Genomic DNA, 22674 nt, shown 5'->3' on the forward strand with positions numbered 1-22674 from the left:
TAGCGACACCCCGACAGAGACGTACACACATTTAAACCCAGCAGAAGAGAGCAGACAGTCCGCCAATGATCGGTGCCATAGCAACAGTCAGAGTCAACAAAGACCGAGCGTGTGTGAATGACTCCTGCAAGGATGTGAATGGACCAGTGAAGAAAAGAAACAGATGTCACCATGCTTGCTTTTTAGAAAATTGAATACTGACTTTGACATCACTGCTTTGTCCACTTTCGTTCAATTATTTATGTTTTTGAGGCTGGACGTATGACAAATCCTTATGGAACCACTGTAAAAACAGCTGGATAAGCCAGTCAAATAAGCACTTGTGTTTCTCTTGGCTTGCAGGGGTGTCTTTTTTAAAACCTCTTATAGTATCATTCCCGTCTTACACTGTGGACTGTTTGAGCTTAGCTAAAAGTAGAGGTGTCTTTTTTATAGTTGTTATAGTTTTTACTCTCTGGGTTGGTGTAATTGAGTGCTTCAATAAAATATAGCAAACTCCTAGATGTAGTAAATAGCTAGGAAGACATAATGGCTCTCACTGTAGTTCGGTAAAGTCTTGGAGCCCTACAAATGGCTGTGTAAACCTTTTCAGAATAGTATACACAAACCCAACCAGTTGGGACATTTGGGAAAATGTATAAAAGCAATGATCTGTGATAGTCCATTCTTTAAATCCTTTATTTAATTGACAAAATTACCAAAAACTGACTGTAATGTTATGTTGTGGGTGACCAAAATGTATTTAGATACATGAACAAATTTTGAGTTTGTTATCTGCAACACACTCAAAAAAGTTGGAACAGGGCAAACTAAGACTAATGTTTATAAAATATGTGTTACAAAACATTCCATAATAAACAGATCCACTAAAGCCTCAGTCTTTGCAAGCAAAATGGGTTGGGGTCAAGGCTCACCACTTTCTCAATGCAAAACTGCAAATATTCTAGATCTCTTACCATCTACCATACACTATATTGTGAATAGATTCAGGGTATCTGAAGACATTTCAGTCAGTGTAGGGTTAAGCCAGACACCACTGCTGATTGTCAGCTTTGAGCTTTGCATGAGACAAACATGTTAATGTGGTAAATAAAACCACTTCGGAAAACCATTGTCAGTCAACGGTCCAAGAAATGCAACCTAAAATAGACTGTCCAGACAAAAGCTAACATCGTCATGGTATGATGGGTTCTTCGGTGCCCACAGTATGGGTGACTTGCATGTGTGAAGGTACCATTAACCCAGAGGTGTATATTGGGATTTCAAAGGGAGATAGGAAGTCCATAGTAATTTCAGCAAGACAATGCCAGACCTCATTCTGCATGCATTACAACAGACTTGCTTTGTAAACACGAAGTGTGTGTGTCTATAAAGATCAACAAGTCTGTCTCCTATTAAAAATGTACGGTGCATTACAAAGAAATGAATCAGACAATGCCGGCAACATACTGTTGAGCAGCTGATGTCTTATATCATGCAAATATTCCACCAAAATTCCACTTGCAAAATTGCATCTATTAATATTCTAAATAAATTGAGGGCAAAAAAAATGTGTGGCAACTTTTTGAAGAACCCTCGTATCAAACTACATTCCTGCAAGAGAAATTGTTTATATTAAATACAGCTATTAAAAGAGTATTGTGATTTCTTTGCTGTATTGATATTTCTTTGTATAGTAATAATAATAATTAGTATGATGATGATCTAAGCAACTTAAGTGCTTTCATACCATTTCCTGAGATCCGATCCCCATGGTTAAGCAGCCTTACATACACATCCCGGGCTGTGTGATTGGCCATGTGCAGCTGCAGGCTGTGCCGGGTGGTGATCTTCACCTGGCATCGCATTGTGTCCATCCTGCCGTACGCATTTAAAACCTCATTCACATCTACAGAATTCTCAGGAACCTTCCCTAGAGCTTTGTTTAAATCTTCCTTGCTTTCATCCCCAGTATCTTCAGAAACCCTGTCCTGATACTTCTCTTGAAGTGAGTCTATGTCCACACTCTCTTCATACTGAACCTTGCTCATATTGACATTGCCCACCAGCATCTCGTCTTTAACATTCTCAGTGTTCAAATCACCATCCAGAAGCCCTTCATGAACACTGTTGCCATCCACTTTGCCTTCAGGGACCTGGTCTGGAACTCCTACTCTGTTGTTGCCTACTCCAGCCTCAAGCACCTCGTCTTGGTCTTGACCACTCGTCCTGTCCACAGCCATCTGCAGAACCTTATCTTTGTCTACATCCAAACTGCTTTTCAGGGCTTCATCTTGAACTTTGCCATTCATTACATCCACCTGAACTCTGTCCATGTCTGCAATCCCATCAGAAGCTTTATTTTGAAGCATGTCCACATCTACACTGGTATTAATAATCTTGGCTTGAACACTCTCCGGAGCCTTTTGCACATTCTCAGTACTATCCAGAAACCTTTCTTGAACCTCGCCAACATTAAAATCACCCTCTGGAACGTGGTCTTGAACCACACTGGTTGAACCACATTCTGTTGAAGCCTTGTGTTCAACAGAATATTCCTCTGAAACCCTTCTGCAGCCCAGTGCCACGGTCCTTTCCATTTCCTGCACCTCTAGCTCTCCCAGACCCTCCATGACCGCCCTACAGTCGGACCCCGGCTTCAGCCCTGAACTTCTGTTCTCTGGTCTGGTTTAATAATGTCTTCCATGACTTCTACACATACGTTCCAGTGCAGGGGTCCAGCCAGCCCCCTCTTTCCTCTTTTGGATGACTGAGACATACACAGTGTTAACAAAGACAAGGCATTAGGGACCGGATCATCTCAACTGCTGGATGAGCTATTTTTATAATGATAGACGAGGCACAAGGCTGTGCAAATCTTAGTGGCTGATAATGGAAACAACTTGCATCTAGAAGACATGCTGTTATACATATAAAATATATAATAACACAAACTCATACATATAAAAATGCATGAGTGCTGAATCTCCTCTGTATATGTACAATGTTAAATATATATATATATATAGAAGGCAAGCCGACGGAGGCAGTATGATGCTTTGGGCAATGCTCCACTGGGAAACCTTGGGTCCTACCACCTACCATGTGGATGTTACTTTGACACGTACCACCTACCTAAGCATTATTGCAGACCTTGTACACTCTTTCATAGAAACGTAACGCAAATCTTATGATGGCTGTGGCCTCTTTCAGCAGGATAATGCACCCTGCCACAAAGCAAAAATGGTTCAGGAATGGTTTGAGGAGCACAACAACGAGTTTGAGGTGTTGACTTGGCCTCCAAATTCCCCAGATCTCAATCCAGTCGAGCATCTGTGGGATGTGCTGGACAAACAAGTCCGATCCATGGAGGCCCCACCTCACAACTTACAGGAGTTAAAGGATCTGCTGCCATCTTGGTGCCAGATACCACAGCACACCTTCAGGGGTCTAGTGGAGTCAATGCCTCGACGGGTCAGGGCTGTTTTGGCAGCAAAAGGGGGACCAACACAATATTAGGAAGGTGGTCATAATGTTATGCCTCATCGGTGTATTTCAGAATCACTTCAATTTGTAGACAATTTTTTCCATTTGTCTTTTTATATAATAATATAATCCTATTTTTTCTGTACCCTTTAAGATCAGCCTCATTTAAATGTATCTGGTTTTGTTTATACATTCTTTAGTTACTGAGGAATTGTCCTTGAAATGTTTGATCTTATTAAATTGCTAAGTCAGTCTACTCCTTCACTATCCATGCAAATTACTTGTAAGTTTGAAGGAAAAATGCACATGTGAAAGGTTAGTGTTAAAACATTTTATAAAAATAGTCCTCAAATTTAATTCTTATTGTACAATATGGCAAATAAACCCTAAATTTAACCATAAATAAAGTCAGCTGACTTGTAGCACATTTTTTATTAAATAGCTCATCATGACGATGTTCTTACACTGCAGTCTGCGTATTAAAGGTCTACAGAGAACGTGATCTAATCCGTCAAGCCCAGTAAGCCAGCCGAATGCAGGGGTCTTAAGATCTCTGTACATCCCCGGTGTCCGTTCTCTTTCACACACAAACTTAGCCAGATAAAATGACACGATAAGTCTTTGGAGGAGAGCCTGGATTAAATAACCTATTTTCTGAAGGACACACATTCTTGGGGAAGTGTTGGGGACATGTGACTGAGGTGTAAACTGTAGCATGTGCCTACAATAACAACAGTGTCTTTACATTTTTGTGTGCATGGGTGATACACCAAGGGAGAAGTGTGAATAATAGGGACATAAGTGAGGGGCTGTTTAAAATCTAAAAACCAACATGCAGCAGGAGCATTACTGTGTGCATTAAAGATCTGTAGACAGTGTGCTAACCTGCCATCAAAAATCTCTTATTTTATCAAGACTTCTGACTAAATATTATTATAATTAAGAAACTACCTAATTCACGGCTGTGAAATGAGCCTTTTCCTGTGTAATACACAGGTTTGTGTTTAGCATTTTAACATTTTTCATTTGCATAGCATTCAAGTGCCTCATGTTTACTGGTTAATTTGCACTATGAGGTGGTCCTAGTGTACCCGAGCAACTATAGAGTTTGCTAAGTTTATAAAGAAACAAATAAACTGAACATAGACAAACTATCAGGAGCTTAATACTTTACTGGCTTGTTCTTAAGGCACAGCACAGACAACAGAGAGATGATCACGTGTGTAGAGAAGCACACTTTTCCATTGATTCTGGAATCCCCAAAGAGACAAAATGCACTTAATACGTAAACACATACATCAAACATTGTCAGTACAGAAAAGTCTTACACTAGCAATCCTACAGCAATTCAGTTAGCAATCTGTTGGTCAAAATGTCCAAGATGTTGAAGTGTAAAGCAGCTAAAAACACGCCCCTGTCATAAATGTGACTGCAGTAGAATTTGGAAATACTCTGAAAATGGTTCAAAAATGAAAAACTATCAAAGCAGAGCTCTGCAATAACACCAAAAAATCATGAGCCAAATTGTGATGCTGCAGATCACCGTGTGCTTTCATGCATGCCATCTCACCCGGCTCCAAATTAGCATGTAGCTTGACACACTAGTACACCCAAAGAAGCCGTGCAAGCCCGAGCATGGCTCTATTAATCACAGCTAACGCTGTCCTGTCCCCTCAGATAATCAGCTGCATATTTTTAACCTTGTAATTGGACAGATTCTTCAGCTGCTCAATTTCCACTGAGACTCTGTGAACAGGACATCTCACACCTGTCAGCACTGTGCATGTGTGTTTATGTGTGTGTGTATGCTTTTGTGTGTTACCACTATCTGCGGAGACATCTCTGTATTCCTGGTCTGTGCTGAGCGCCGGTAGAAGAGGCTCCATGTTCATTATGAGATGTTTATGGCTGAGCGAGCTGTAACTTCTGCTCTGACCCAACTGACACCTAAAACAAAGACAGTAAACAAGTTTATTTATTGATTTCTTTCTTTCTTTCTTTATTTATTCATGTCTTTTAAGTAACCGCATTATTGTAATTAGTCCTGGTGGATTTGGTGCCTATCCTGGTACCACTGGACAAGGCACCAAACCATTAAAGATCATCAAGAAGAAGAAGAATGTCTTTATTTGTCATATCTACATATACAGGTGTAAAGTACAACTAAATTCAGCCATTGTACGGCAACTTTGGAGCAGAGAGGGTTAGGGGCTTGCTCAAGGGCCCAACGGTGGCAGCATGGCAGAGCCAGGATTCAAACTCTCGACCTTTCAATTGATAGCCCAAAGCTCTACTCACTGGGCTAACACCGTTTTGTATTAAGGAATCATACACTATACAGTCAAAGTATTTAGACACTCCATCTAATTACTGAGTTAATATGTTTAAGCCAGATCCATCACTAACACGTACACAAAACTAATTATATAAAATGAATCAAATGCCTCCACTTTTGTGGCAACAGTTTAAGGAAGGTCCATTTCTTCTACCAGCATGACTGTTCAGAACTCCAGTGGCCTGCACAGAACCCTGACATCAGTCCCACTGAAAATCTCTGGGATCAGATTTGGATCGACGACTTCTCGTCCAGGACTGTTGTTTGACCTCACAAATGCTCTTATGAACAAATAGGCACAAATTCACACAGGTCCACTTCAAAATCTTGTGGAAAGCCCTTCAAGAGGAATGGTGGGAGCAACTTGATCTTAATGGTCCCAGAGTGGAATGTGAAACTAGTAGGATGTCATGTCCACCTACTTTTAGGTCTATTTACTCCTACAATTAGTAGTGGGAATTACACTGGCTTAGATTTTTGCCACCTGCAGGGTCAAAATGAGATGAAGCCAAATCTTTGTGTGTTAAAACGACTCTTTAGTTTTGGAACTGATTCGTTTCTTAATGCCTGAATTAACTGTTAACCAATGCATACAAAATAAACTGATTTCAGCACTTGCTGATGTGCCGTTACAGACGTCTAATAAAAATACTAAATAAACTGATAGTTAAGTAACTTCGTTACTTTCCACCAATGTTGATTAATGAAAGTGGAACATGATGTTCTTTTCAACCTGAGACCACGACCAGTTAAGCTAATGTGTTAACCTACTCTCTAATATTACATAAGATGCAGTTTTAAAAGAGACAGAATTCTTACCTGTCATGCATTTAAGAAGACAAAGACAGACGATATGAACTAAAATGAGTAAAAATACAAAACAAAGAAGTATTTAAAACACAGTGGGTGTAACTCTGACCTGTGAACGACTGGCGGCTCTCTTTGGATCTTTGAACTGGCTTCAGCCACCTCTTTAGCAACACGACCACTAGGATCAAGTCAAACACAAATAATCATATCCATGTTTATTTATCTTTAATGCATTTGTAATTTTATATAGGACAACACATCTTCTGATCTATAAAATAGTTCGTCCTACCTGTAGCGAAATCTGGTGCCTTTAAAAAATATATTGCTGCTGGAGACGGTCTTGATCTGACTGGATTTTGCACATCTATCCAAAAAGGAAAGAAATGAAATAGCATAAGAAACCTGAGGATTTGTGTGTGGCCTTGTGTTATGCCTTGTGAGTGTATGCTTTATGCTTCATGTTTATTGTAAGGTTCAGGTTTTGCTTGATCAACAAAAGTTTGGGGGGCCACTCAAGTGGTGCAGCGGTAGAAGGTTTAAAACTCTGCTCTGCCATCCAACTGGGCACCTACATGAACAACGATTCGCTGTTGTTCATACAGGGTGGGAGCCGGATACGGACTCTTCATAACTGAGGCAATTACAACCTCTGCTGGCTGATTGATGGTGCCTGCAAAGGGTCGAGGAATAAAGCTACACAAAGCTGATCTGCATATGAACTTGCCTTGTGCAGTTGAAAAATGCAGTCAGCTGCTGCACATGTGTCAGAGGAGGAATGTGTCAGTCTCGCTCTCCTCTACTAGGGTGAGGATTGGCATTAGTAGAGTGAAAGCGTAATGTAATTCAGTAATTTGATATGCTAAAAAGTTGGGGGAAAAGGGGGAGAAAATGCATAAACAAAAATATAAAAAGAAAAAAATTTATGAGCAGTGTTCTAAATAGTGTGACAACATTTAGGAAAAACCCTTTCAAATGACACAATTAAATCTGCAACATTCACAAAAAACATCCATGACTTCATGAGTAGGATCCTGGTAGGACTGATTAAATGTTCAGAGCTGATCTTGCGTGTGTGATGTTCTGTCACTGGCTTTTTAGTTCCTAATTAAACAGCTTTAATTAGAAATATGATTCTACTAAAACACCAGAGAGCATGTGTGTACAAGAGAGAGAGATAAAGAGAGAAAGGATAACAGGAAGATTGTGGGCAGAGAGAATTTGCTCTTACTTGTAAAACGCCTGATTTTCCACGCCACATTTCCAGAGGTGTTTACAGGCTGCTGGTGTGGAGGTGTGGAACGTCAAAACCAGTTTCTTCTGCAGAGAGTACAAAAAAAAGGAAAATCTGAAGAACTGGTGCGCTGGTGAACAAAGGTGTGGAGAGAAATTAAAAATAAGGGAGGGGAAAGAGAGGCTTAATTTAATTTAGGTATTTGGAGGAAAATAATGTGATAAAGAACACAATATAGGTATAAAGGGAATCTGATGAGAGTTGAATAAACTGCTGCTGACCTAGAGACCAATCACAGTGAGAGAAAGAGAGAGAGAGAGCGTTTGGTTGTAGACTAGTACAATTATAAGAAAAAATAAACAAGGATGAGAATGGAGATCAATAATGCAATTCAAAACACACAATAAATAAGCAGTACTTTCATGTAACTATGCACTACTTCATATTAAATATGTGTATATATATATATATATATATATACAGTATATACAGTGTATCACAAAAGTGAGTACACCCCTCACATTTCTGCAAATATTTTATTATATCTTTTCATGGGACAACACTATAGAAATAAAACTTGGATATAACTTAGAGTAGTCAGTGTACAACTTGTATAGCAGTGTAGATTTACTGTCTTCTGAAAATAACTCAACACACAGCCATTAATGTCTAAATGACTGGCAACATAAGTGAGTACACCCCACAGTGAACATGTCCAAATTGTGCCCAAAGTGTCAATATTTTGTGTGACCACCATTATTATCCAGCACTGCCTTAACCCTCCTGGGCATGGAATTCACCAGAGCTGCACAGGTTGCTACTGGAATCCTCTTCCAATCCTCCATGATGACATCACGGAGCTGGTGGATGTTAGACACATTGAACTCCTCCACCTTCCACTTGAGGATGCGCCACAGGTGCTCAATTGGGTTTAGTCCATCACCTTTACCTTCAGCTTCCTCAGCAAGGCAGTTGTCATCTTGGAGGTTGTCATCTTGGAGTTTTCGAAGGGAGGGGATCATGCTCTGTTTCAGAATGTCACAGTACATGTTGGAATTCATGTTTCCCTCAATGAACTGCAGCTCCCCAGTGCCAGCAACACTCATGCAGCCCAAGACCATGATGCTACCACCACCATGCTTGACTGTAGGCAAGATACAGTTGTCTTGGTACTTCTCACCAGGGCGCCGCCACACATGCTGGACACCATCTGAGCCAAACAAGTTTATCTTGGTCTCGTCAGACCGCAGGGCATTCCAGTAATCCATGTTCTTGGACTGCTTGTTTTCAGCAAACTGTTTGCTGGCTTTCTTGTGCGTCAGCTTCCTTCTGGGATGACGACCATGCAGACCGAGTTGATGCAGTGTGCGGCGTATGGTCTGAGCACTGACAGGCTGACCTCCCATGTCTTCAACCTCTGCAGCAATGCTGGCAGCACTCATGTGTCTATTTTTTAAAGCCAACCTCTGGATATGACGCCGAACACGTGGACTCAACTTTTTTGGTCGACCCTGGCGAAGCCTGTTCCGAGTGGAACCTGTCCTGGAAAACCGCTGTATGACCTTGGCCACCATGCTGTAGCTCAGTTTCAGGGTGTTAGCAATCTTCTTATAGCCCAGGCCATCTTTGTGGAGAGCAACAATTCTATTTCTCACATCCTCAGAGAGTTCTTTGCCATGAAGTGCCATGTTAAATATCCAGTGGCCAGTATGAGAGAATTGTACCCAAAACACCAAATTTAACAGCCCTGCTCCCCATTTACACCTGGGACCTTGACACATGACACCAGGGAGGGACAACGACACATTTGGGCACAATTTGGACATGTTCACTGTGGGGTGTACTCACTTATGTTGCCAGCTATTTAGACATTAATGGCTATGTGTTGAGTTCTTTTCAGAAGACAGTAAATCTACACTGCTATACAAGCTGTACACTGACTACTCTAAGTTATATCCAAGTTTCATGTCTATAGTGTTGTCCCATGAAAAAATATAATGAAATATTTGCAGAAATGTGAGGGGTGTACTCACTTTTGTGATACACTGTATATCTATAGAGAGAGAGAGAGAGAGAGAGAGAGAGAGAGAGAGAACATAAATAAGGCTACAATTAAGCTTATTATATATATCTGTTATATATATAGCAGCAATTGTTTAAACTCCAACACGGTCATGACAAAAATGTCCCTTACAAGTAAATGTTAACTTTAGAGTTTGGTAACGTGACAAAATACCATGTGTTTGTCCTCTTTACATTTAAGCATGCTTTAATATGTCCTGTTTCAGGTAGCTAATCAAATGTAAAAGTTAATCTATGTTTCTGTGTTGGGTGTCCACAAACTGTCTGGGCAAACAATTCAACAGCTTTGACTTGGGACATGTTCGAGCAAATGGTTACCAATTAAAACACATGGCTTCACGTTAGTGCTGAAAGCTTTTTTCCTGGCTGCTCTTTCGTTCCTGTGTGTCAGTCCGGCTCAATTAGATTAAATTAGATTCTGGCTACTCAGTTTCAGAGTGAAACTCGAGTTCACTCAGCAGAAGTACGTGTGTAACACAAGCTGTGGTAATTGCTGGTATCTGATACAATTTTATAACTAGATATAAGCTGGCAATAAATGTGTATACAGTTTATAAATCTACCATATGATTTAGAGTTAGAGTCTAATGTTAACATACTCTTGTAGAGGAGATGTATGTAATTACAGTACCATCAATATACTGGTGTGGAAAATTTCATTCAACTTTGTAACATTGCCTAAACTTTTGTTTGTGGTTTTATTAAATTATTACAACTACAACCAGATACAATTAGCAAACTAAGCTATTAGTAGACTGAGCCATAAGCATTACAATAAAATGCTTGTACACATAACAGAAAAAGATCTCAATTACAAAAGTCACTTAAAACCATTTTAAGCAACTTTAGTGTTCAAGATCATCTGTGCAAACAATTGTCAGTAGTATAAAAACTGGAAATATCAGAAAGAAAACCCATACTGTCAGGTGGTTAGATGTAACCAAAGAGACTTAAAATCTATTGATAATCAACAAATTAACAAAGACAAAGCCTTTGGGAAGTGGTGGTGGGGTCTTACCCAGCAGATTTTATTGTGTTTTTTCGACACTGTTCCAATAACGTAGTAAAAAAACCAAACAGACAGAAATTAATGAAACACAGGACTGCCAGACATACAAACTACATGTCCCTAAATTTGTACCTTAATTCTATGCATGGTTTCATACGTTTTAGGCCCTAATCACAGCGAAGAGTTTTAGTCTCTGTCAGTTAACAAACTGTTGTAGTTCTGTTAGGAATTTCGATGTAATCCTTTGACTAACTTTCCAGCATGGAGATTTATTTTGGTTTCGCAAGCTTCTTAAATGCAACTAAACTTCCAAAAATATTTGTGTGGGACCAAATTAAGTACATGTGCAAACATTTCTACAGCAATTGGCCGCTCAGGTGGTGCAGCGGTAAAACACGAAAGCACACCAGAGCTGGGATTTCGAATACTGTACATCGTATCGAATCTCAGCTCTGACATCTGGCTGGGCAGGGCGGCTGCATGAACAATGATTGGCTGTTGTTTATAGGGTAGGATGAGCCGAATAGGGACTCCTCATAACTGAGCAAGTTACAACCTCTGCTGGCTGGTTGATGCTGATCAGGGTGTGGCGCTCCGTGCTCAAAGCTGATCGGCATATGAACTCGCCTCGTGCGGGTAAAAAGATGCAGTCGGCTACTGCACAAGTGTCGGAGGACCGTGTGACAGTCTTGCTCTCCTCTATCGGGGCGGAAGTCAGCACCAGTAGAGAGGAAGCATAACGCAATTGGGTACAAATTGGATGCGCAAAAATCGGGAGAAATCATTCATAGGTCAGTTTTAATTAGAATAAATGCTGCTATAGTTTAAGACTTCCGCCGTTTTTAGAGATAAAATGAGCAAAGCTGTTGGTCTATTCCTCACTGGAGCCAATAAACAGATCAACTCTAAACTTGGGATTGGAAATTGCCATTGATTGTCATTCATCTCAATAAAATTAATGATTTTCCCATTTGAAATTAGGCCTGTGCTTAATTAGCTAAACATATGCACTGATTTGCACAATGTTAAGCTGTCAAACCTTTGCCCTACCCTTTCTAGTTGCAGTTCAGAGCATATAATTGAGGCAAAAGTAAAAGCAGATCAAATGTATCTCTAATGTGGTGTGTGTCCAGTGTATCTCTAACTAATCCATTAAATCTGTATTGCTACAATTGTGTTGATTTACATTAATACAGGCTTTACAATATACAGAAGTAAATTGGCTACATTTGGCTAATATATTTATACAGAACTCAGCAGATTAGCATATTTGGATGTTATATATACAGGCTTGGATGTTATATCTACTATATACTGGCTATACGTTAGTCAGTGTGTGCCAAGCTCGTAGGCGGGTAATATAGTGTACGTGCTGCGTTTGAGCTGAACATGTGCTCTGGAGGAGGTGAAAAACGGAACTGTCAGGAGAATTTGTTCCATTAGGTTTTTATGTTGTGTAATATGAGACAAGAGGATCGATTAAATGCTGTCTAAGCATCGGACTGAAGCTTGAAGGAATCAATACAAACACACATGCAGCTCAGCATGAAAGAGCCGCCATCTAAGAGGTTGTCAGGATGTGTGATTCTGACTGAGCAAAGTATATTTAAGTTCAGTAAAGATTGTTCAGTTATTCAGGTACAGAGGTAAATTTACTCTATGAGCATACACAGATCAGCCATAACATTAAAACCACCTTCTTGTTTGTGCACACATTGTCCATTTTATCAGCTCCACTTACCATATAGAAGCACTTTGTAGTTCTACAATTACTGACTGTAGTCCATCTGTTTCTCTGCATGCTTTGTTAGCCCCCTTTCATGCTGTTCTTCAATGGTCAAGACCCCCACAGGACCACCACAGAGCAGGTATTATTTGGGTGGTGGATCATTCTCAGCACTGCAGTGACGCTGACATGGTGGTGGTGTGTTAGTGTGTGTTGTGCTGGTATGATAATACACAGCAATGCTGCTGGAGTGACCTCACTGTCACTGCTGGACTGAGAATCGTCCACCAACCAAAAATATCCAGCCAACAACGCCCTGTGGGCAGCGTCCTGTGACCACTGATGAAGGTCTAAAAAATGACCAACTCAAACAGCAGCAATAGTAGCAATCGTCTCTGACTACATCTACAAGGTGGACCAACTAGGTAGGAGTGTCTAATAGGGTGGACAGTGAGTGGACATGGTACTTAAACCCTCCAGCAGCGCTGCTGTGTCTGATCCACTCATACCAGCACAACACACACTAACACACCACCACCATGTCAGTGTCACTGCAGTGCTGAGAATCATCCACCACCCAAATAATACCTGCTCTGTGTTCGTCCTGACCATTGTAGAACTACAAAGTGCTTCTATATGGTAAGTGGAGCTGATAGTATAGACAGTGAGTGTAGAAACAAGGAGGTGGTTGCAAGGAGGTGGATCAGTGTATTTTAGCATGCTAGTATAAACAGTGTGTGTGTGTGTGCGTGTGTGTGTGTGTGTGCACTATATTCCTTATTAAGCATAAAAACTTAAGTATTCTAAATGCTGGAGACAGGGATGTGAGAGTAAGAGTTTAAAGCAAGTATAAAATGTTATCATGAGTAAAAGATGGTAATGAAATGTGTGTTTACTCACCAGCAATGGAAAAATCACACACAAACAAAAGAAGGCAGAAGCACATACAAAACATGAATTTAAGCAACAAGTCAAAAACAGGATGATGAACATGATGAACTAAATATATTTTAATACAGTAATTATTTCTATATTGACAAGTGAAATGGTAAACTTTAAATTAATTCATGGGAAAAGTTTGGCTAAAAATAAAAGGTACACAATCAGGTTAACAGTCCAATGTTAAAGGGCATAGCAGGCTTATGGCTAACAGGTTAGTTTAAACATCCCCACAGTCTCATAAACCTATGTAGCATAGCTAAAACTGAACTGTCAAATATCCTGCCCTCCTAAGAAGTGTTTAAATGATACACTACTGTAAACATAGTCAAAACATGCACTGTTGGAATATCAAAAAATAGTGTGTAATGCTCAAGTTGATGCTTAATTACAAGAAGTCTTAAACTTTCAATAGAAAAATAAGCCTATTGCTTGCAGCAGGTAGAGCTAGTCTTTCCAAAATACACAACATAAATGCTTAATAAAAATTTATGTTTATATGTACAGTAGTTGTAAAGATATTGAACTGTTTATTGCATGCATTACAAAGTATTATGTATGATGTATGACTACATTTTCCTCCAATGAAATGGTTAGAATTAGTTTTTAGTGCGTAGTCTAAAATTTCAGGTTTGGGGTATAGAAATGTGCTAGGCATATGGGTTAGTTGGTTGTGAGACAATCTGTGCAAAAGAATCCACAGTCAGCACAAGATAGTAGACCATAATGTAATTCACCTGTTTTTTCCAGCTTTTACCTGGAAATGTTTCCCCCCAAAGGCCGGCATTATACAACATTTTTACTACTGAAATAGCTAGTTACAATTAAATAAACTACCATGTAAAGGTCTTCTATAATCACACTCTCTATAACAGCAAAACTGGTAAACAATATTTTTGGCTTGACCAAAGCTTAAACAATTTGGCTAATTCTATTTTGCATGAGTCTAAATACACCTAACAAGCATTTAGCAAGCTGTGTTACATGATGTGCACGAGATTAGAAACAGTGAATGGATATGAACTTAAAATTTCTTTAATTTAAAACAAATAGAACTTACCTCTCTCTGTACTCCAATCACATAAAAGGTTTTCCCTTCAAACTTAAATTTGCTGACATCTGACCTAAACAGGGAGAGATCGCTAGATTCATTAGTGCTTAAAATCTGTCATTTTTGTTTTAAGTTGATTTTTTAAAACAGTAAGCATTATTTAAATGAAGAAGAAGACAAAATCTTAGAGCAGCATATTTAAAAAAAAAATTAAAAGTAGATTTAAAAATATATGTGTGTTCTTTAAATTAGCTACTGTAACACCAGATCTCACTTTGAAGTTGCAAAACTTATTGGCAGCAACTGAAGGCAATTTTTATATATTAATCATATTGTACACTATACAAACCCTTGTGACCATTAACTGGACAGTGTTAGCCTAGTGGGTAGAGCTTTGGGCAATCGACTGAAAGATTGAGAGTTCGAATCCTAGCTCTGCCATGCTGCCACTGTTGGGTCCTTGAGCAAGGCCCTTTACCCTCTCAGCTCCAGGGGTGCCATACAATGGCTGACCCTGCGCTCTGACCCCAGATTCCAGAAGAGCTTGGCTTTGCGGAAATTGTACTGTACACGTGTATATGTAAAGGGTGTCCCAAAATTCACGCAAGAAGTAATTTTGATAGAGAACACAGGTTTTTAATTAAAAATTTTAATTTTTTAATTGATTCATAAAGTATACAGTATAGGGTTATGTATGGAATAGCATATCGGGTAAATGGCCTCCACGGCTTTGCTGGCACATACGCACTCTTTTGTCGAAATTTACATTTACATTTTCAGCATTTAGCAGACGCCTTTATCCAAAGCGACTTACATTACAGTTACAGTATACAGTCTAAGCAATTGAGGGTTAAGGGCCTTGCTCAAGGGCCCAACAGCAGCAACCTGGCAGTAGTGGGGCTTGAACCAGCAACCCTCTGATCACTGGTCCAGTACCTTAACCACTAGGCTACAGCTGGCCCATGAAATTTTCCATGACCATTTTGCATAAATGTGGCTGAATTTCGTTGATACAGCGCTCAATTTCCTCCTTCAAGGCGTGGGTGGTCGTGGGCTTGATGGCATAAACCTTAGACCTCAAAAAACCCCAAAGAAAAAAGTCCAACGGCATTAAATCGCATGATCTTTACCGCACAAATGGCGCCAAATTCAAATCTTGCGTGAATTTTGGGACACCCTATATATATGACAAATAAAGGCATTCTATTCTATTATATTCTATTATATTGTGTCACAGTTGCAGGAAAGAAAAGCCCTACAAAAATTACAGTTCACCTGTAAGACTTCTTAGTAAAGTGTCAAACAAGTGTCTGATGAAAATCTTCAGATTGCAATGTAGTTGGTATATGTGGCAAAAATGTAACAAGTCCCATTAGTCAGGTAGATCCATCCCTACTTGTTATGGGATGTAATGGGAGTACTTTTTAAAAGCAAGGACAGGCAATCTGATCAGGATTTATGGAAAAAATACAGAGGAATGCACAATACAGAGGAAACTAGGATTAACAAACTGGATCATGCTGCCAAAAAAACTGTGTTTTAGCAAACTGACTTAAAGCACACTTTTAAAGTGACACCTAAGGGGGGAACTGATACCCTAGTCCTTAAACTGCTGTACATCACCACTCTGTAACGAATGTTGTTCAAAATTATTTAAAATGTATTAATAAAAAACTGACTAAGCCTTGAAGGTAAATACTTTTTAAGGTATTGGCAACTAGGTTTTGAATTATTTCTGTGTTATACCCCCTGTAAAACTGAAATGCAAAGACAAAATAAGTATAAAAATAAGTATAAAAAGGAGAGAGAGACTAAAAGAGGTTAAACACAGTAGGAGGTAAGAGTACAGAGTTATCAGAGGACATAACAGGATGATGTCAGCAGTACAAAACAGTAAAAACAAACAGTAAATACCATTTCAGCAAGTGGATTCTCTTGTTTCCTTGAAAAACCACAAAGCCTCGGGCAGTGAATCCCAGAAACGCTGTTGTTCCAGTAAAGTCCTAAAAGGAGAAAAATGAGTGGGATTCTTAAAAGCTTTGCAGTGACTAAAAAAATGACTGCAGCAGCCTGCAACTGGTAAAAGTACCATTACCAGATTTTCTGATTCACCAAATCTCATTTAAACTGACCACAAGATCATTGCTAATATATTGTGCCTTAACCTAAGTCATTCTCTAGGGTTCCAGACAAGACAAACGTGGGCGTCTTTACTTAGGCTGCTAACAAAGGAAAAGGGCAAGAAAAGGCTGTCAGATATTCTAATATTGTCTTTTGTTGTTTTACTGTTAAATGTCATGAGAAGTCAAATTAAGATCTGAAAAACCAAGAAAAGATGCTTGAAGATGCAAATCTTTTTATTACTGTACAGGGACCTGCAGGAAGATTAGCTTGCATTGGATTTGGACTGCACGGGTCAACTCTTAAGCACTGCATTAAAAACATTCCCATCTAAGGTTCCTCAGGAAGAAACCTTACCTACAATCTCATCACACTATAAAGGTCAATGCTTTATCTAATGACACTGAAATTGAATGTAAAAGTTTATTTAAAATGTTTAAATGTGGCGCAGCGGTAAAACACATTAGCCTCGGTTCTGCTATCAGCCAGCCGAACGCTTACACAGACACACGATGGGGTAAGGGGTGGGACAATGGCTGAACAGGGTTTCCTTATAATTGCTGCAACTATGGCCTCTGCTGGCTGATTGATGGCATCTGCACTATAAGTCAGGGGAAAACAGAGATGGGTGCGTGACTCTCCGTGCACGATATGGATCCCCATATAAACTGGCTTCGTGTTGGAGGGAGCACGTGACAGTTGTGACCCTATCGGTCATGGGTGAAGGTCTGCAGCATTCATTCATTCATTTTCTTATTCCCTTATCCAATTAGGGTCGGGGGCTTTTCAACAGTAACACCTGGATGGGACGCCAGTCCATCGCAGTGCAGACACACACACACACACACACACATACACACACATACACACACCCATTCACTTATAGGGCAATTCAGTGTCTCCAATTAACCTGTCAGCATGTTTTTGGACTGTGGGAGGAAACCGGAGCTCCCGGAGAAAACCCATGCAGACACGGGGAGAACATGCAAACTCCGCACAGAAAGGACCCAGACCCAAGACCTTCTTGCTGTGAGGCGACAGTACTACCCACTAAACCACCATGCCGCTCTTGGTCTGGAGCAGTAGGGGTAAATTATGATCAGATAATCAAACAATTGTGAGGATAAATTGGGGAGAAAATACAAAAAAGTTCAAATATAACATCATAAAGAACCTGGAGGAAAATTAAAGCTGACACCTTGAGTTGTACCTTGCAGGGATGTGGGTCTACCCCATATGTGTCCAGTGTGTGAGCTCTTTGAAGCATGTTCAGTTCAGCCAGAGCTGGACACTGACCCCTACAGATAATAATAAAAATAATGAACATAATTCATACAAACAACCATTTAGAAAACACAAAAATAACACAAAATCATCACACAAACTTTAACATTATAACCAACTGCTATATTCTACTGTTTACAACACACAACTGTAGGCAGTTGTAGCCTAGCGGGTAAGGTACTGGACTAGTAATCGAAAGGTCACTGGTTCAAGCCCCAATACTGCCAGGTTGCCACTGTTGGGCCCTTGAGCAAGGCCCTTAACCCTCAATTGCTTAGACAGTACGCTGTCACAGTACTATAAGCCGCTTTGAAAAAAAGCATCTGCTAAATGCCAGAAATGTAAATGCTGACCTTCAAAATTCTCAAAAGAACCCTGGGATACCCAGTGGATTAAGTCAACACCAGTGTTTTCAAGAGCAGAACTTTCCCAGACTCCACTGTAATCTATCAAGCATGCCAGCAGGCTAATATACTCTGTATATACAGCACTTAAAAATTACTGCACATTTTTTTGAGGCTCCAATGTGGTGTAACAGGAAAAAAAAACATTTTACTATCAGCATTACATCTTCAGTTTTATTTTAACAATCACTGAGCTACATAATATTACATAAATAATGTAAGACTGAAAACAATACTGTCCAGTAAAGAACAGGTCAACTGCTGCCCACACCTCAGCTCATTCTGATGGATCTCCATGATCTTGCGCTCCAGTTTGAGACTCTGTTTGGGGAAGATTTTGAAATCACTGATGTAGTCTGCAGGATGCTCGTCTGCATCGTAGTCACCAAGCTCGGCTGCAAACACAAGCATAACTCATAACGGAACAGTTCAGCACACTGAATCTACCAAATTATCTACAAGGTAAGAACATATGTCCTTCTGAAGGATAAACAGTTGTGTTTGAAGCAAACAATCTAAAGTAGGGTATCATTTACAGAATCTAGTTATTTAAATGTTTTTAAAATCAACTATTATGCAATTTATTTGCACTAATATATTTTACCTAACATGCACATGAGCAACATTACTAACACTGAGACATTTCAGTTAATGTTGGCTCACTGTTAATTAAAAGTTAGCTAGCATTTAATGTAACTTATATTATAACTATATGCTGGTTAATCAACTTTTTCTAAACACCATCTTGTTTTAATCCTGACCTAATGTTCAATGCTAAAATAATATTTCAAATATTCATCACAAAATTAAAAATATATATTAGTAGATATTTTAAGCATTTAATTCTTGAAAGAATTAACTACACTTTACTCAATACGATCCTCAAAATACATAATAATATAATGTTGAAAAATATGTTTCCTAATTATTTCAATAGCAATTGAAATTTTTTCTTATTAATAAATGATGATAAATAAATAATCAAAAACCATCAAAATTCCAAAGTTAGAAACTATTTAAATAATAAATAAAATAAATCTGAAGAGCTTAAATTATTTTAAATATATTAAAATATAACTATAAACTGGCAAATTATTACATTTTTAAATTATAATCAGAGCAACTATTACTGATGTAACTGATCTAAATTATAAATTATGCATTAAACAAATACATATTAAAATCACACATTTAATTACATAATAAATTAAAATTAAAAATGATCTCATGCCGTCAAATAAATTAAAAAATCAATGAGAAAATTATTTAAATTTAAAATGCAAATTGGGAAACTAATAATTATTTAAATCATTTATATAATTTAAATTTATATAAATTGAATTAATATTTTTTTTAATTACATTTTTTAAATTTTTATATAACTCTTTAAATTATATATAATTAAAATTATTAACAATTTATATCACAAATAAGGCAAGTATTATGCTTTCGGCCACTCATGTGGCGCAGCGGTAAAACACACTGAACACCAGAGATGGGATCTCGAATACATCGTATCGAGTCTCAGCTCTCTGCCTGCCGTCTGGGCTGAGCGGCCACATGAACAACAACTGGCCTGTTGTTCAGATAGGGGTGGGATATTAAATTGATGGCGCTAATTGATGGATGCACTCGTCAACGTGTAGGTGACAAAATGCATACGGCCGCTGCCCACGTGTCGGAGGGGGTGTGGGTTAGCTTCGTTCTCCTCAATCAGAGCGGGGTTCGGCATTGGTGGAGAGGAAGCTTGATGCAATCGGGCCATTGGACGCACTAAACAAGGTGAAAAAGGGGAGAAATGCATAAACAAAATATATATATATAAAAAAGTATTATGCTTTTAATCATAAACGGCATAGTAGTATGGATGCAAATATGTATGTATTTAATATGTACGTAATATGTATTTTTTAGTACCATCTTTAAATTAAATGCCATGTATCATATATAAGTTTTTTAAGTGCTTAACTAGCTCTGGTCATGACATTTATGTTTATGTTGTTGATCTACATTTGTGACACGTTGAATAGCCATGCTATTTAGTTTGATATTTCAATCAGTGGCTAATAGCTACCGTCCAGTTGTGATCTTAGCAAAATTTGTGTAAATGCCAAAGCACTTCAAACAGTAAAGCTGCAGCATTACCCTGTACTATACAGGCTCCAAGATAGGCAGCATCTGCGAAAGGGCACAAGAGCCTGGCGTGGTACAAATCCCTCTTCAGCTGCAGGTACAACAGGTATCTGAGCAGAAAAGCAAGATCATACAATACAAGGGTGAAAGGTTTGCTTTTCTAACAAAATAAAACAGATGAGTGATTTCCTAGTGCTGTTTGACTCTGAATACTGAATAGAGAATACGTAAGTAAAACCTACTGAAACATACCAGTACTTTAGCCGTACTGAAAAAGATGTTTCCATGAGAACCCTAACCCAGAAAAGGTTACCATGGAAACGGGCTTTCCAACTAATGAGGAAAAATGTCACACAGCATGTTATGAGGGGCTACATGGTATACAAAGTCTTCAAAACTCTTATAGAAGCATGTAACTGGCTTTTAATCATTATTGTCTTAAGAAAACCCTGATTTTACCTTAGAGTGGTTGTTTCCTGTATTCCATGTCTTGTGAAAGTTTTCATTTACACGTTATGTAGAGATGAAGATAAATTACTACATTACTATACTGTTACTATAGTAATTACTATTCTGTTTACTATACTATACTATTTACTTACTATACTATTTATACTGGCACAGAGAAGTCATCAGCTAAAGTCAAATATAATTCAAAGGCCAAGTTTAATTTTATTATAAAACACCAAATGAATATGTGACTGGATGTATACCAGATTGTAAAGTGTTTATATGGCTTAACATTTAGTCAAAAGAGCATTTCTGAGGTAAGGCAGTGACGAAAAGGGTTGCAGGGCCTGGGTTGCAACTTACATTTCAGTTTATCACAAAGGTGTCTTTGAAAAAAACCTCAATGTTTCACCGGGGAACTTAATGTATTTATTGTAATTGGTTTTATACAGCTGTTATCAGTGGGTGTGGCTGAAACACCTGTACTCAATATTTAGAAGTGGTGTCCACATAATTTTACCCGAATAGTGTATACACTTTGGTACACACAAGTTTTGGTACTGAGCTATTGACGTCTTATCCAGGAGTGAAATGTACCTGCTTCTGTCATTAAACATTGAATTATGAATAATCATAATTTGTAATGAGTTTTGACACAAATTCCAGAAATAAATGGTTATCCATGTTCAATTGTGGCTCGGTGGCTCGGTGGGTAGCACTGTTGCCTCACAGCAAGAAGGTCCTGGGTTTGATTCCCAGGTGGAGCAGTATGGGTCCTTTCTGTGTGGAGTTTGCATGTTGTCTCAGTGTCTGTGTGGGTTTCCTCCAGGAGATATGCATTCAGGTTAATTGGAGATACCAAACTGTCCTAGGTATTAGTGTGTGTGTGAGTGTGTTTGCCCTGTGACCTGTCCAGGGTGTCTCCTACCTTTAGCTCAGTGAATTTGACCCAACCAGAATAAAGCAGTGGTAAAACAGACCAAATGAATGAATGAATGTTCAAATGTGATCAGATCACATAAGGTTGATATTAATACTAGGTCTCAATAGAGCCAGTAACATCTAAAAGATATGACAGATGACAGAGACAGTTTGAGAGACTTTCAGATAGAGCGTATTAAACGTGGCAGGATGGCGTTTCTTATCTTCGCAGTTCAGATGGTTTACACATACCGAGCAGCAGCACAGTACAAACATATATGAATGTTAGTGTGTGTTTCAGGGTTGTGCCAAACATCGCATCAAAGCGTGCTTTTAAGCTTCGGCTTTTGAGTTCACCCACAAATCAAAGACATCTACAGCCACATGCTTGAAGCTTATCAAAAATGAAAAGAAAACAATTCATACATGCGTTCCATCTCTGCTCCAGCCAAACACTCGAGCTGGTGTCATTTCGAAGCTAAGTGGGTTAATCTGCTCCGGAGGCATTCTTTAAAAGCTCTTTTGTAGCACAATTCTTGTTTTCAAGTGAGCACTCCAGTGTATATATTTAGAGTAAAAGAAAAGCGTAGTGTTTCTTAATCGTTTGCTGAGTTACCTGGTCAATTCTTCTTTAATCTTGATGGGTTCCTGTGGGTAGAATTTTACTCGAAAGCACATCGTGTACGGCTGCTGACCTGCAATCGATAAAGAAA

General features: G+C 38.9%; 1 protein-coding gene across 1 annotated transcript in view; it reads right to left on the bottom strand.

The window, feature by feature from the left end:
- frmd3 (FERM domain containing 3) overlaps positions 1–22674 on the bottom strand; it is a 44373-nt gene that overhangs the window by 3478 nt on the left and 18221 nt on the right. The window contains exons 4-13 of the mRNA XM_062998616.1: positions 22578–22656; positions 20603–20700; positions 18729–18852; positions 17980–18067; positions 16563–16651; positions 14658–14721; positions 7839–7927; positions 6900–6974; positions 6720–6788; positions 5288–5412 (exon numbers count right to left, since the gene is read on the bottom strand). Coding sequence (XP_062854686.1) covers positions 5288–5412; positions 6720–6788; positions 6900–6974; positions 7839–7927; positions 14658–14721; positions 16563–16651; positions 17980–18067; positions 18729–18852; positions 20603–20700; positions 22578–22656 — 900 coding nt within the window. The remainder of the gene's footprint in view (positions 1–5287; positions 5413–6719; positions 6789–6899; positions 6975–7838; positions 7928–14657; positions 14722–16562; positions 16652–17979; positions 18068–18728; positions 18853–20602; positions 20701–22577; positions 22657–22674) is intronic.

The sequence above is a fragment of the Trichomycterus rosablanca genome, chromosome 7 (genome assembly GCF_030014385.1).
Source record: "Trichomycterus rosablanca isolate fTriRos1 chromosome 7, fTriRos1.hap1, whole genome shotgun sequence".
Lineage (NCBI taxonomy): Eukaryota > Metazoa > Chordata > Actinopteri > Siluriformes > Trichomycteridae > Trichomycterus > Trichomycterus rosablanca.